This window comes from Cyrtonyx montezumae, unplaced genomic scaffold (genome assembly GCF_038088225.1).
Source record: "Cyrtonyx montezumae isolate F1298 unplaced genomic scaffold, pur_monq_1.0 scaffold_17, whole genome shotgun sequence".
NCBI lineage: Eukaryota > Metazoa > Chordata > Aves > Galliformes > Odontophoridae > Cyrtonyx > Cyrtonyx montezumae.
Genome location: NW_027071903.1, coordinates 17,299,974 through 17,315,583, shown reverse-complemented (window position 1 = coordinate 17,315,583; position 15,610 = coordinate 17,299,974). Strand labels below are relative to the sequence as shown.

The 15,610-nt window shown below is 38.7% G+C and overlaps 1 protein-coding gene across 3 annotated transcripts in view; it reads left to right on the top strand.

Annotated features, from left to right (window-relative positions):
• Positions 1–15,610, top strand: part of OTUD7A (OTU deubiquitinase 7A) — a 99,672-nt gene that overhangs the window by 61,322 nt on the left and 22,740 nt on the right. For all 3 annotated transcript variants that reach the window (XM_065733506.1, XM_065733504.1, XM_065733505.1), the window contains exons 5-7: positions 1,245–1,399; positions 12,720–12,902; positions 15,188–15,406. In XM_065733506.1, the coding sequence (XP_065589578.1) occupies positions 1,249–1,399; positions 12,720–12,902; positions 15,188–15,406 (553 nt within the window). In that variant the 5' untranslated portion in view covers positions 1,245–1,248. The remainder of the gene's footprint in view (positions 1–1,244; positions 1,400–12,719; positions 12,903–15,187; positions 15,407–15,610) is intronic.

Genomic DNA, 15,610 nt, shown 5'->3' with positions numbered 1-15,610 from the left:
GTGAGCATTCTGGTTACACAGCTTTATCCAGGAAACTAAAGGGCTATTTCAACAAGGCAGGAGGCCTCTATTGTAGAGGAGAGGAGGGAGTTGCCATTCTTCATTTCCTCACAAAGTGAGGGAAAGGAGAGAAGGAGGGGAAAATACAATTATTAGTTGTCTTAATGAGATGGTTTCTAGAGCACTGGGATATGGCAGCATTACAAGGGTCAAATGCAATGGCCTAAGGTTTAGTTTTGTTTTATAATTCTCCCACACAAAGAAAACATTACTTTCCACTGTTGCTGTTCGCTATTGTTAACAAGCCCTGAATTTGCTAATCCTGGCCTGCAACTAAGCACCTACCAGCTGCTCTGTCACTGTTCCCCTCGCCCTACAGAGGGATAGAGGATAAAACTGGAAGAGCAAATAGGAGAAAAAAAGTCATGGATCAAGATAGAGGCAGTTTAATTAAAATGAAGGATGGAGGAGGTGGGGGGGGAAGCAACTGACGCAAAGACAATCACTCACCGCCTCCCACAAGCAGACTGATGCTTAGCCAGTCTCCAGGCAACAGCTACTTCAGAAAGACTCTCCTCCAGTTTTATTACTGAGCATGGCATTTAAGTAGTATGGAATGCCCCTTTGGTGTGCTGGGATCAGCTGTCATAATTCCGACCTCTGGATGGGCAAGGTGGGAAAAAAGTATGGCCTTCGTGCTGTGTTAGCACTTCTTAGCAATGGCTCAAACGTAGATTGTTATCAACACCACGTTAGTCACAAATCTAGGAAGTTAGTTAATGAAGACCATGGAAGTGGTAGTGGGGAAGCAAATAAAAGAGTAAATACTGAGCTCTGTCCTATGTGTGTTAGCCATTAGTGAAGCAAAAGAACTCAAGGAAAACATTTAAATATTTGCTAAACTTCAGTGTATGAGCATTTCTGTCCGTACAGACAATATGGTCTTTGCATTTTGAATGTACAGTGCCTGTATTTAGCTTGATAGAGCAGCAGAATTTCTTCGAAGCTGCAGATTAGAAAAATGAATATAAACATGGAATATCAAAAAGTAATAAAAAAGAAAACCAGGAAGAAGGCGTGAGTGATCAAAAGCTTCTAGGCTAAGGCCGAGATGAATGATAAATGCTGCTTAATGTCATAACTTGAATGTTCTAGTGTTAGCTTTGTTTGATGAAGAGAGGAAGAATACAATTTCCTTCATTTTGGAGTATATTCCATAACTTGTTTCTTTTTCTCCCTGGCAGATGGATGCCTTCTAGCCAGTCGGTGAGTCCTACTGCTGCCTCATGCCTGGCAGCATCTCTGAATGATCACATGACTCTTGATATGGATGCAGTCCTGTCAGACTTTGTTCGGTCCACGGGGGCAGAACCAGGTCTGGCCAGAGACTTACTAGAAGGTAAGCTTTCAGGACACAGTTATTTCCTATGTCTGCTGCTTTCTCCAAGGAAGAACCAGTAATAAGAAAAAGGAAACTGAAGCCTCTGTTAGCAGATATTTCTTACTGTTTTGGTTAGTAAACCAACTCTTCTCATCAGTCAACCTTAGATTTCATCAAAGTCCATGTCTTGGCAACAGCCTTAAAAAGTTCTCAGTGTGTTAGATTGCTTGTTTTAACTTACACACTTAACACATGATCGTCAGTATGTGCCGCCCAGTGAAAGGGGAGAATAGGACTTCAGCTTAATTTTGTCATTTTTAGCTGTCTGGAAGCAGTTGTGAATGTTTTGCCTCCCTGGCCAAAGCAGCTAAGTTGAGTCTGAAATGGTCGTACTGTAGAGTGACAAAGAACTCAGATATATTTTGGGGTCCAGATTAAATAAGTGCCTGATTTGAACTTCATGGTATGGGAGTCAAATAACTGCTATGCTTAAATCATCTTAGAGGCTGTATCAGAAAAATAACTGGGTCTTTTTAGTGATTTTATTGTAGCCTAAAGCTTCAAAGCTTAAAAGTGGAAGAATATCTTTGATTTTGAAAGCATCTTTTAATGGTCATTTTTGTTTATTTCTTCTGATCTGAACTTGTAAAAATGTGTGGGGATGGAAAATTAGAAATGATTTGATAGCTATCTATGTAAATTGCCATCTGTTCTGTCAACCTTTTCAGTTGAAGTTTTTGGTTGTCGCTCATCTTTTTTTTTTTTTAAACAGTGTTCTTTAAGAGATTCTACACTAACTGCTAAAGAACCAGAGCAGATTTGGGGGTATATGTTAGAGTTTATATCTACTTTTTGCAAAAGCAGTATTTCTTTACAGCATTTACACTGGAACTTTTGTGTTCTGCTACGTTTTCTTTTCACTCAAGTAATAAGAAGTGATATTCTGTTAATTCAGAGATGTACAGGGTTTTACATGTAAGCAAAAGCAAAGCACACAAAACAGTGTATCTCATTATGAATATCTTTGGCTTGCTGTATTTAACAGTGTCTTCACTTTTGTCTGGCCGGTTTGATCAACCTGTTATTCTAGCCTGGAGTTTGTCTTGGTCTGTTATTTTTTTGGTTGTTTGGTTGTGTGGTTTGTTCAGTGTTTTTTCATTGTCACTGTTTTATTTTGTTCTTCTCAGCATTGTCAAGACAGATTGTCATTTATTGAGCTGATCTTTGTGAAAATTTGAGAACTGTTCCTCTATATCAGAGGTATTTCAGAAGTGCTACTTACTTTACTGACACTCTTGCTGACACGCTGCTGTGATGTGGCTTTCATGCACATCTCATTGCTGTGAAGACAAGTATAATGAGTCAGATATTTCCCCCAAATAAAATGTAGCTAATGTCATAGCCTTGTTTAGTCAGGTTTATAGAATACTGTTAGGTTTGCGTCTGATCTGGGCTTAGGACTTTCAAGTAATATCCAGACAATATTGCAGACCTTCCTTCATAAACTTAGATATGTCCTCTGTTCTCATTGCTTTTCACTCCATGAGCAGCACTGAAAGTGATGAAGTAACTTCATAAAGCTAAAATATTCAGAAGAGCAGCTTCCCACTCCATGTGTGCAAGGCTATAGCAAATATCTAGCACCTGGTCTTGGAAGGATGATGTTTGTATAATAATTTAAATTAAAAATATGAATACAAGCGTACATATTTTTGAGAAGTGTAAAGATTTTATTTTAATTTGTACTCCTAAAATATCTGTCATGGAGAGCTTTGTGTCAATTAGGGTGGCTTATATAGGCTGATTGCCTTGCAATCACAAATTTTAGACAGTTTTCCAGGACCCTGTGGCCATTCTCTCTCTTCTTGATCTGCTCATAGGTTCTATTTTTGTAACTTGATCAAAGTGAATGTTCAAATTTTGCTTGTTATGGAATGTACACTTTTTTAAGAATGTTTCTAGTAAAATTTCCTTTCTTTGACTTTTGGTGAAAATAACTTGAATCCCTCTATCCTGTAGACAACTTGTAAAATCCTTGCAGTTTTTTTTTCTGTTGAGCTTTGTACTGAGTACAGTTATTTGCGTGACCAAAATGTTCTGCTTACTGTGTCTGTCACGAATTTCAGGAAGTGTCTGTTCTTGTTTTCAAATGAAGATAAAGATGGAAAACGGTGATTTCATTCAGTGATTCCACACAGGATTTAAAAATTGCAGGGGTTAGAAGGGTCTTCAAGTGATCAAGTCCAACCTTCCTCCTAAAGTAGGTACCCTACGACAGGTTGCACACTTAGGTATCCTGACAGGTCTTGAATATCTCCATTGAGGGAGACTCCACAGCCTCTCAGGACAACCTGTTCCACTGCTCCATCACACTTACCAGAAAGTTCTTATGCATGTTTGTATTGGACTTCCTACATTCAGTTTTTATAGTCAGTTACTCCTTGTCCTGTGCTGTGCACCACCGAGGAGAGCCTGGCCTCTCCATTTGCCTCCCACCTCTCTTCAGGTATTTACAAACATTAATTGCATCTCCCCTCAGTCTTCTTTTCCCCAGGCTGAACACACCCAGGTTACTCAGCCTTTCCTCACAAGGGAGATGCTGCAGGCCCTGTATCATCTTTGTGGCCCTCTGCTGGACTCCTTCTAGGAGACCCCTGTCTTTTTTGAACTGGGGAGCCCAGAACTGGACACAGCTATTCTAAGTGTGGCCTCACTGGGGCAGAGTAGAGGGGGAGGATCACCTCCCTTGTTCTGCTGGCCACGCTCTTTTTAATGCACTCCTGGATCCCATTGACCTTCTTGGCCACAAAGTGCACCACAGCCAGCCTGTTGTCCACCAGGACACCCAGGTCCTTCTCCACAGAGCTCCTCTCCGGCAGCTCATCCCCCAGCCTGTACTGATGCATGCAGTTATTCCTCCTCAGGTGCAAGACTTTACACTTGCTCTTGTTAAACCTCATCAGGTTCCTCCCTGCCCAACTCTCCAGTCTGTCCAGGTCTTGTAGAATGGTAGCACAATCCTCTTGTGTGTCAGCCACTCCTCCCATTTCTGTATCATCAGCAAACTTGTTGAGAGCGGACTTTATCCCTTCATTCAGGTCACTGAAGTTAAACAAAATTGGACCCACTGCTACTGACATGGCTAGTTCCTTCTGTGGACTTTTTTTTAATAAGCATAAAAATAAAAAAAAATGAATCGGTTCTAGTTTGTGAATGTCTGGCTCTTCTTGACAGCTATTAGTATCATGGAATAAAAAGTAGTAGAATCCTGTTTCTGATAAGTTTTTTGATAAACAAAACATGCAGAACATGTAAGTATGTATCTTAGTAGTGTTACATACAGAGCAAAGTTTGCCTTTTGGCAGATGCATTATTCATACTGTTGTTTGTATCTTTGGCTACTCTTCCTTTAGTATAGCACAGGGAGTTTGTGGTCAATATATACTCACTTTGTCATTTCCAAATAGCCAATTCTAATGTTCTCTGGAGCTATTTAACTCATAAGGAGTTCTCATTTCACAGACTCAAAAGCAGAGTGCACATCACAGAGTGTTACCATGCACATCTGAAAATAGATGTAAATGCAGGCTTTAAAAGCTGCATCAAAGTTAAAAATTGGCTTTGGTTTTCTTAGTGCTACATGAGGAATTAAAATCAATTTCATGTTATTATGGTGTCTTTTAAATACATTTATAGAAGTCCCACAGCTGTCTAATCAGCCATTCATTGGTGGTTAAAATTGCAGTAATAATTGCTTAGTTGATATTTTTCCAGTGAATAATGTTTCATTTCTACTTGGGTAGTTGAAAGGCCAGTTCTAGGCCACTTGCTGCTTCGTATTCACGTGGTAGAGCTGTGGGAACTTAAAAATGTACAGACTAGAAGAATAGTCAAGGAAAGATGTGGAGGTGGAAGGGGCTTAACACATAACACATGGAGGTACACTTTAATACGTCATGTGTCTTGTTTTTGAGGTTTTCTTGAGTTTCTTGAATATTGTAAAAGTCCTTTGTTCCATTAGAGTTTATTCTGATGCTTTGATAGATTTATAAACAGCGTAGCTTCCCTTTTAAGGAAAGCTTTAAAACTTGAGATTGCAGACTAATAGGCCATAGAGCCCCGAGTCATGAGTAATACTGATTTATTTTTTTCATTTGATTGAATCTTACTGGTTTTTTCAGTTCTAATATACGTTTCCAGTTGTTTGATCTAACAGTGGTGAAGTTTGGATGCATTTTGTAACTGAGCTCAACTACTACTAACGGCGTTGTTCTCATGAGACTTTTTTGCGAACAAGTTCTAGAAAAAGATAACAGTAGAAATGTATTAGACGTGGTGATTCCCTGCAGATCAGGAGCCTGTAGGAATCTGACAGCATACTGGTTAAAAGTATTGAAAATCTCCAGGCAGTTATGTTCTGGGACTTCTATGAATCTGCATGAATGAATTGTTCTAAAACCTCAGGAGCATTTACATCAAAAACTGCAGATCTGAGTTGCGACCATTCCCTTCAGTGGGTAAGGTATGCCACTGGAAAAATGTCTCTTTTCAGCTCATGATTAGCATACACTTTGATGTCACTGACCCACAGAGTTTTGATTAATCCCATTTTGTCTTTAGAGATGTGAGTTCACAGAATCGCAGCTGGTGTGGGACTTTTCAGACTGCTCTTAGGAATTAAGAAAGGAAACTAGTTTTGGTGATAGTATGCCAAACCAGCTTCTTCCATTCTTGGCATCTTTGCAGTACCTGAGGAAACATAAGCACAGAATTATTAATTAATAATTGGTGGTGGTCTTTTTGAACAGAGGTCTTGATATCACAAAGTAATTCAATTTTACTGCAACTGAGAATAAATTTGTAGCTATCAAGTGTGAATAAGCTCCTCCCCAGCTTTTGCTTTTTCCTCTTGGCTTTAAATATCCTAATAACCTCATGCCCACTTCTAATCGAAGGTAGCCGAGATCATGGGGAAAAACCTGTCACGGGACATCTGCACTGCTAAACCAAACTTTTTTTCTCTCTGCTCAGGAGGCTTACTTCTACCCTTCTCTATACCAGTATCAATTCTTTTTCTTTTCTGCTCACAGTGTGCCATCATGCTTGTGCAATAGCTGAGTGAGCTATTTCTGGGCTAAATTCTGCAGATGATCCATCTCCACATCAGAATCTATGTTCCATTGGAAACTGCAGTACTTCTTGTCCAGTCTGATAGTTGCTGGCAGTGTTCTGTGCTTAGAACAATTCATGCTTGCCTTTGATTGCTTTGTTCCTCTTAGTATCTTCCTATACATTTTTTATTGAAGGGCTTTTTCTTCCTCTACTCAGCACTTCTTGCATACATTGCCTGAATGCTGCCGTGGACCACCTACGCTATTTTTTATCAGTCTTTTCACTTAAAAAAGCAGCTTTTTACTTACAGTACTAAAAATCTTGCTATTATGGGTGAATTATTAATACGGGAAGTACATTTCTGTCAGCTTGGTTTTGTCTACAAGACTTTGCAATGCTCCTCCAGGTTGGTCATGACTCCAGGAAGGCTTCTTGGTTGATAGCACTTCCCACCTTCTCTAGTCTTGCAGAAACTTTGAAGAAAACACCTAATGGGAATTAACTTCTGAGAGCCCGATCATCTACAGATAAGTGTCTTCAGAGTCACATCTCCAAGACATCATAAATCCTGATGCTTAGTAATTAAGAGGCAAGCAAAGGATAATGAATGCATGCCTCTGGAAGTAAGGAACACCAAAATCTATTTACTGCCTGTACCAGATAGTAAATAAAACTGCAGGTTGAGGAGAACATGAGAATCACATCTGTCAGCAAATTATAGAGTAGGTAGAATGACTGTGACAGTTGCTTGGCTCTCCAAGCAGCATTTGACTCTGGAGACGTGGAAACTGGATCTGACATTACACATTGTGATGGTTCGGGAATCAGTTGTGCTTGAAGCAGATCATTATTTATAAAAAATATCTCATTCAGACCTGAGTTATTTTCTCTGTATGATTGCAAAGGCCTTGTGAGAGTATGTGTGTGTAGAACAAAAACCAAAACAGATTTATTCAGCTGACTTACCTGAAAGCTTTTGCAGTATTGTAAATTTCATGCGAACAGCCTTTCACACAATTCCTTGAGACTGAGGCTTTCTTTTGGATGGACAGTATACAAAAGCACAGTGTGAACATCTGTATATTGTTCAAAGGTTAAAAGCACTTTATAAAATAGCATCCAAATCTCTCAGTGGATCTTGGACAGGAAGACCTTATTGCCAGTTCTTTTATCGATTCTTTTCCATTGGATCTTCTTCCAAGATACGTTCTTTCTAATTTAAAAATTATGCTTGCTGGTATTATCCTGTTTTTCGTGATGATCTTAGTAATTACAAAACCTGGATGGCTGAAGGACAAGCAAATTCTTTTTAAATTTGACCCAATTTGGAATAGAGAAAGGCGATTCATTCTGTATTTTTATAAAAGAGTTCTGATGTTTTTATTAAATTGAAACATAAAACCAACTGTATTTTCATTGAAAATTAGAAAAAAAAAAAAAAACAGAAAAGCCTTGTTTTCTATTGCATCCACTTATGCGTTATGTTGTAACAAAACTCCTCATCAGTGAGTTATGTGTTTCCACTCAGTCTTCATTACTTGGAAGATTTTCTGTTGTTGCTTCCTACGGGTCAGTACTGCTGTTTCATGTGCCTGGTTTTGGTACTAACTTTCCTCCATTGTATTTTTCTGTGGTTAGTGCTCGATTGCTGAAAATATATACTGGGCTTTAGATCTCATTCAAAAATATGCTCTTCATACACTTCTACAGCAGTAAAATTGATTCTACTTGAACATAGTAGTTGCTTTGTTTTCAGAATAATCATGTTCAATATTGATTTTAATAGCCAACTGGGAGCGCATACTTGCCTTTATGAAAACAAGAATAACTTACATTTTAATGGCAATCTGGTCTAAAACTCTAGTGGCCTTCTGTAGTCAGAGGCTTTCTGTATAGGCATAGGTGAACTCAGAGTTTGCTAAGAGATCAGGTAACATATGGGTTAGTTTTCAGACAGCAGGAGGTATGCAGGCAGCGATCGCTTGATCAATACAGTGAAGAAGGGATAAGGCAAGGGATGAGATAGATTGAAATGCCAGTACTATAGACAAACATCAGGAGCAGGAGATTTGTGAAATTCAGTGTCAATAATAGTAATAGAAATAAGAAGGAAATCAAACTACAGCAGTAATAGATACTTAAGGGATAAACTGTATGTACTCATATCGTTTCCTTCATTTATGATATTTTCAGCATTTATTTGTATAAACAACAATATCTTTGTTTCCTCTGCTAGACTGTTTATCTGTGTCATGCTTAACCATTACATATAAATAACTGGTGTCTATTCCTAGCTTCACCTAAAACTCAACTGAGGTATGCATAGTTTGGCATTAATAAAAGTCAGGAGATTGGCTGAGTCATGGAGTATGTGTGTTCAAGGAGACTGACCCATGGAAGTTAAGAGATTCAGTAGAAAGATGTCTTCCTCTGAGAACAGCATATATATAAGCAGAATTAAAAAATAAAAAAGCCAAAAAACCCCTCCACATAATTGGTGGAGAAATTTACAGTGTTGTCATATGATTGTACAAAACCATCTCTCCCAAAATAGCCTCTTATTCTTTCTCTCAGACAGTTCCTTTTATAGTTCTCTTGTGGAAGACTTGGCAAAGGGAAGAAGAAACTGAGCAGCTATCAATGTCTTGTTCTACAGAGATCAAAATTGTCATTTCCAGCTGTCTGTTGATCTTGAGTGACTTTGCAATCAAGCAGAAAAATGGGAAAGCTTTAACTAAGTGTCCTTGCTGTGTTACTTTTATTTGAGAGCTTGAACCAGAAGTAAAACTTATTTTAAAGCCTGTGGTGTAACATTAGTCTGGTTTTGCAACTAAGATTTTCAGAGAGTGAAGCTGATCTAGAATTCATCTTTTTATCATGTGCCTGTTATTATTCGTGTTAATCCACATCGTGCCAAATAAGAAGAACTGATTTCATTTCAAGTGAACTTGGGGATTGCTTTATTAACAGAATAGACTTCCTCAGATGGGAAAGAAGGTAACGGTAGACTTCCTATCTGATATGGTTATTAAGTTGAGGGAAGTTATTTTTTTAATGAATCTGTTCTGTTAATTAATTATTCATTGATCTAGTTGCACAAAGTGAGGGTCATTCTGTGTTGATTAGAACTAAGAATCAGTTAACTGTCTGAAAAGGTGGAGGCTGTTTTCTGTTTCTCCAGATGTCTTTGTACCTTGGTCATCTTTTACCTCCTAGTTTTAATAAATAGAGGAAATGGTGTCCAGTGAAAGAGAAGTAACTGAAGAGGTAAAAGAGTTTTTGCAGTTGAAAGGGGTGTTTCTTAGCTTTTAAATTAAATTGAATTGAATTCTTAGCTTTTAAATTTTAAAATGCAGTCTAAATTCTTAATGTTTGGAGTGAGTTCTGTGGAAAAAAAAAGTCTATGAAGTGAGGGTGGAAAGCCAGAACTTGCCTAGTTCAGAATAGTTGTTGTGACTTCACCAGCACGTACAGCTAAATGCACATGTTGCATTAAAAAGTTGAAGTCAGTCATGGTTCAACTGAAACACATAAATAAGGGTTTCTGAGGAGATTTCATTAAGATACTGGAAGGACTGAACCATGTTGTTTGTTAATAATCTTTACTTCTGGTCCTAAGAAGGATTGATGATCTTACAATTGTTGGCAGTTGAGTCCTGTCAGCCAGCTGCATCACACATAACACCCAGGCACACGTGTGTTCCAGGAGAAGTCCTGTCTATGACAAAATGCACCAGCCATGCTCTTTTAATTTCCATTGTATCAAAGGTGAACATTTTCCACTTAGCGAGTACGCAGGGTGTCAGGAACACATAAATTAACATCAGTGAATCCTGTCCAGATTTGAGACTGATAGGAAAAAGAATTTTAAAGAGCTTCCTCTTTTTAGAGCCGAGTCAGTTTGCAGTGTTCAGACCTTACTGTGTTTTTCTGTGAAATGGAACATCTGTAAAACTCCAGGAACAGATATGATTCTCTTGCTATAGTTGCCGTTAAATTGGTTCATCATTTATAAGGAGCACTCGATGGTAGAACGTCCTCATTTCTCCTCTCAGCCTTGCAGCCAACGTTTACAGCAAAGAACTCTTTTCTGCTTTCTTGGAAGGAAGACAATAGTGTAGAGGGGAATGCTGTTTTACTTTTTGCCATGCTTAAACTGCTTAAAGATTTTAAGCTTAACTGCTTAAAATCAAAGCTGAAAGATAACACTGAGCATAGATGGAGAGAGTCCTGGACTTTGTTTTTAGAAGTTGTACACCCTGCTAGATACTGGATTTGTGTCTGGGGCTCCATAAACTTCTCCAACTGTGCATCCTTTCAGGTAGCCTTCATCCCCATGAAGGAAAGGGCAGCCTAAAATGAGCATTCCTGCTGGAAGCTCTTTTGCTATTTAACTGCTTTGTTACCGAGCCACAGTACAGCCTTGTGTACAGTGCTAGGTTGGTGTAATGGGCTAAAAGAAGAGATGATATTCCTTCCACCTAACAGCTGATGCTTCGTATTTGTGGCACAGCTGCTATTCTGAGAACACCTTTGTATATGACAGTATGGAATAATTGAGTCACAAGGTAGTGACTCTCTACACTAGTTTTTGAAAGAGTGAAAAATAGGATTGAAAATGTAGGATTTGTCTGCCAGCAAGACTGTAGGCAGGGAGACTTTGGTTGGTTGGTTGTTTTCTTAATTATTATAATTATTTTTCAGTTTTTTGTATTTTCAATAGGGTTTAGTTCTGCAGAAGCTTTGCATTAGCTTTAGTAATGTGTAATTGTGATTTATTTTACTTGACTAGTAAAATGTATGTGCAATGATAGTAAAATGTAAGAAATGCTATCAAAAGCATTTAGATTTGTATTGTTACTCTGCTTCTCAAATAGTATTTGTTTTCAGAAAGCTATTTGCATGCTGTGCTCATTAAGACTGATGAAATTACATGGAATATAGAGTAGCTGGGCAAACATGGTGTTCTATTAGAATGGTTAAAGATTCTGAAAGATGTATTCATTTTAGTTTTACTGTCATTTTGTGAAAATACTGACTTTTCCTATCTCATATTTGTTACTTTGAAATATTATGCTCTCTCTTCCTCTTAGCTTGGCTTTCTGTTCAGCATCATCGTTCCTCTCTAGCCTCTCCCTTCCCCTTCTGTGTCCTTTTTCTCAGTGTGATTTTAGTCCTGTTCAACATTAAGCTGCATTTCCTGTCCTTTTTAAAATATCCTTTGCTGAAGACCTGCATGTGTATTGTTGCACACTGATCTTTGCTGTGGTTCTTACTACTTAGAGCTCTCTTAGTTCTCTGTCTCAGGTTGCATCCTTTCTGGCATGTTGTTTATCATTAAATCAGGAATTGCTGGTGACCTTTCAAATGTTCTTTTTAACATATTGGAGTAGGTGGATACGTGAACGTTGTGAGCGTGGCTTTGTAATTGCATGCATGCTATTCCTGCTGATTAATGATGAGTGTCCCCTAATTGTATGATGGTTCTTGTTAAGAATTGAAAGAAAATGAATTTGTTAACTGTTGCGATGCTATTATCTATGCTGTTACAGCAAAATCAAAGGCACAAAAAGACACTAAAGCCTAAATACTATGCTACTCAGGTCTTGCTGCATGAATATTTTCAGCCTTAAAAATATAAAATCTAGTAACAGTACGGCTAGTGTGAGCTGCCTAAGGGGTGCCCAAGTGTCGTTAAGGAATGAGACGTTACCTGACGAAGTGCGTGCTCAAATCTGTGCAAGCGTGGATTACTCACATCGAGCACTAAGAGGTCTCTTCTCTTTTGGCTGGAGAGGAGCAGTGTGAAATGATGGGACCTGGCTGAGGGATGATGTGTCTGAGTGTGGTTGGTTGGAGAGCAGCATAAAGGCATTGCACCCTCTGGAAAAGGGAATGCTAAGCACTGTGATAAATTTAAGTGAATGCAGCAGTGGATGGGTGCAGGAGGCTGCAGGTTCTGTAGATATTAATAGTAGAATACAAAGCCAGAATACACACAAGAGGAAGAATTGTATCCCTGTCTGTTTGCTGTGTGCTTTCAAGGTGTTTATCAACTGTGCACTTTTGTTCAGGAAGGAGCGGTTGTAAATGTTTTATCCAAAAGCTGATGCTCTATGTGAGAATGATTTCTCTAAGTTTGTTTTAGATACACAGGGAGATGGTTCCCAAGTTCCCATTCTGCTCTCAGACCGACCTGAGCAGGTGTCTTTTTTTTTTTTGGCAGGCAAAAACTGGGACTTGACAGCAGCTTTGAGTGACTATGAGCAGCTCCGGCAGGTGCACACCGCCAACCTGCCGCAGGTGTTCAACGAGGGCAAGTACTGCAAGCAGCCCGAGCCCGAGCAGCCCCCTCAGGTGACAAAGACCGAGCGGCCCTGCCTGCAGCGGCAGGATGACATCGCTCAAGGTAAGAGCTCTTCTCTGAGACTTCTGTGCAGCTGCTCTCCAGCTGGTCTGCTTGTGAGTTCTGCGTGTCTGCAAGGAGGTTGAAGTCAGTGGCCGCCAGCCTGCGATCCGCATCACTGTGATGGGCTTTGCAGAGCTGCTACGCGTCGTGTTTTCCACCTGTCACAAGCTTTGCCTCAGCTCTACAAGTTGTCTTTTTTTTTTAATGATCAGTTCATGTGCAAAAGTGCACCATTCCTAGGCAGTCCTGTGGTGCCCATAAAAAAGGGAATTACAGGGTGTCAAAGGCCACTACTGTATGTAGTGCTTCAGGTAGTACTTTTATACTTCATGAGGCACACAAAAAGGTGTTTTTTTTTTTAATAAATAATCCGTATTTCAGTATTTGCATTCTTTTTCATGGTATTTGATAAGGTTCTGTGAGCTCTGTGAATAAATTTCGCCTTTAATTTTTGATCCTTTATGGCTCGTCAGAAGAATGTCCCTTCCCAAGTCCCACCAAATAGAAATTGAAACCCTCAGAACTAAAATGAATGAGCTAGGCAGCTGATTTCAGTACAGCATCATGAGCACTACAATTTACATTTTTTGCATGCAATTCTATTACAGGTTTTCACTCTATTGCTTGGATTGTTGGAATGCATTTCTTTTTCATATTTATTTATCAAGGAACTGTAGCTAGCAGTAAGGTAAATCTAGAGCTCTGACAGCTTCTGTGTACAAAGGCAACAGCACTAGCGTGGTGATTTCAGCAGGGATTTCTATGCAATCTTTAGAACAGAAAGCCTTCCCTTTTCCTGCCAGCTCATCCTTTCTGTCACACAGGAAATGGCATCAGTTCTCACACGTATCACTGAAGTTCTATTTTAAATGGATAACTTTCACTAGTGGAAAAGGAATTGCAGTGCTTCTTATGACTTCTGAAAGCATGAAATACAGATAAAGAGACAAAGAGTCACATACTGTAGTTGATATAACTGTTGCCTTCATCCTTACTAGGATCCAACTCGCTGTAAAAATCCATATTGCTGTAGTACCAAGTTTACACTGAAATGTCCAACTGATGGTTTCATGTCTGTGGGTACTGAGTATGAGTCTGGCTTTAAATGAGTTATACTGCATGCATAAGAGAAATCCATCCGGACCTTTTCATGGTCAGAGAGCTATTGCTGACTAAAGCTCTGAAACCAGAGTTAGGTAGTTTCAGTTATGTCAGACAAAAACAAGAGGACTGTTACAGTTGTTTTTTGTTTAAAAAATGAAATTGCTTTCAGAGATTTAACTATTTCAATTCCCTTTAAAATTGTTATCTGTAACGTTTTATCAATGTTAACGTATCTAGACCCTTTGGTATTACTGAAGTCCTGATGTGTACAGCTTTTTGCAATTTTTCTAACATTCCCATATTGTAAGTTCAAAAATATATATCGGTTTCAATTGAATGATTTATGGTTTTAATACTTGCAGAGTGTTAATGGTGAGTTTTTCTCTTACCTGTTTACTGATACCAGGACTGAAGACAAACACAGGGAAGTAAAATGACATAGTAGTAATATTTTCTTCTATTCTTAACATTGTAATGCTTATTTTGCTTTATCAGTCCATTACTGACTGTTTCTTCTGTGATATTTGTCATCAGAGAAGCTAAATCATGAGACATTTTGCTCTATCATTTTAGTTATGAGATCTAATGAGATCTCTGTCAGTTAAATCAGTACATTCTTTTATGCCATACATGCTGATGTTATTGTTTGTTTTGAGCTGTGGATTGATCGTTGTGTCAGGATTTTAAAAAACACTCATCCCTAAAAAGTGAGTTGTCTTACTTTCATCACAGTGATGTTAAAATTGCGCTCAGATGGATTGTTCTGAGATTTAAAACAATACGGCATTTGAGTAATTGGAGAATACTGTATCTTTTAATTCACAAGTCAACTTAATTTAAGAGTTCAAAGCAGTAACTGCTCATTATAAATCTGCCAGCAATTGTTTGTTGTAAAGCTTCTTTAGAAATGTAAGATTAACTGTAAAACTTTTTTTTTAATCAAGCACTTGTCTTTTATGCCATTTCTTTACTGTTTTGAAAGGAGAGTGCAGTTCATCTGTACTTTGCTATAGGGAATCAGTAAGGAGAACTAAGCAATCACTGAGTATAGAGAAATAAACCCCAAAAAGTAGTAAACAAGAAGCAGAATACATTCCTAAGTGAAATGATATTCGACTGTCGGTGTTGAGTGTTTCTTCGGTGTAGTCTTACACCTGTAATCTCTTTTGGTTTCTCTGCAGAAAAGCGGCTTTCCAGAGGCATTTCTCATGCCAGCTCAGCCATAGTCTCTCTTGCTCGATCTCATGTAGCAAATGAATGCAGCAATGAACAGTTTCCTTTGGAGATGCCCATCTACACATTCCAGCTACCAGACCTTAGTGTGTACAGTGAAGATTTCAGAAGCTTCATTGAACGTGACTTAATTGAGCAGGCAACAATGGTTGCTTTGGAGCAAGCAGGTGGGTATGGGCTTCAGGTGGCAGCAGCTGGGTAATCTGATATTTTGCTGTTTGTAACAATGCTTCATTTTGGAATTTAGGCATCCTCCACGGGAAAAAAAAAATGCCATAGAAAATACTCTGCTTTGCAGAATGATGCATGCCCTGATCTTCTCGTAGAACTTAACAGAGAAAACTGTCACATTTGTTTAATAATTTAAAGAT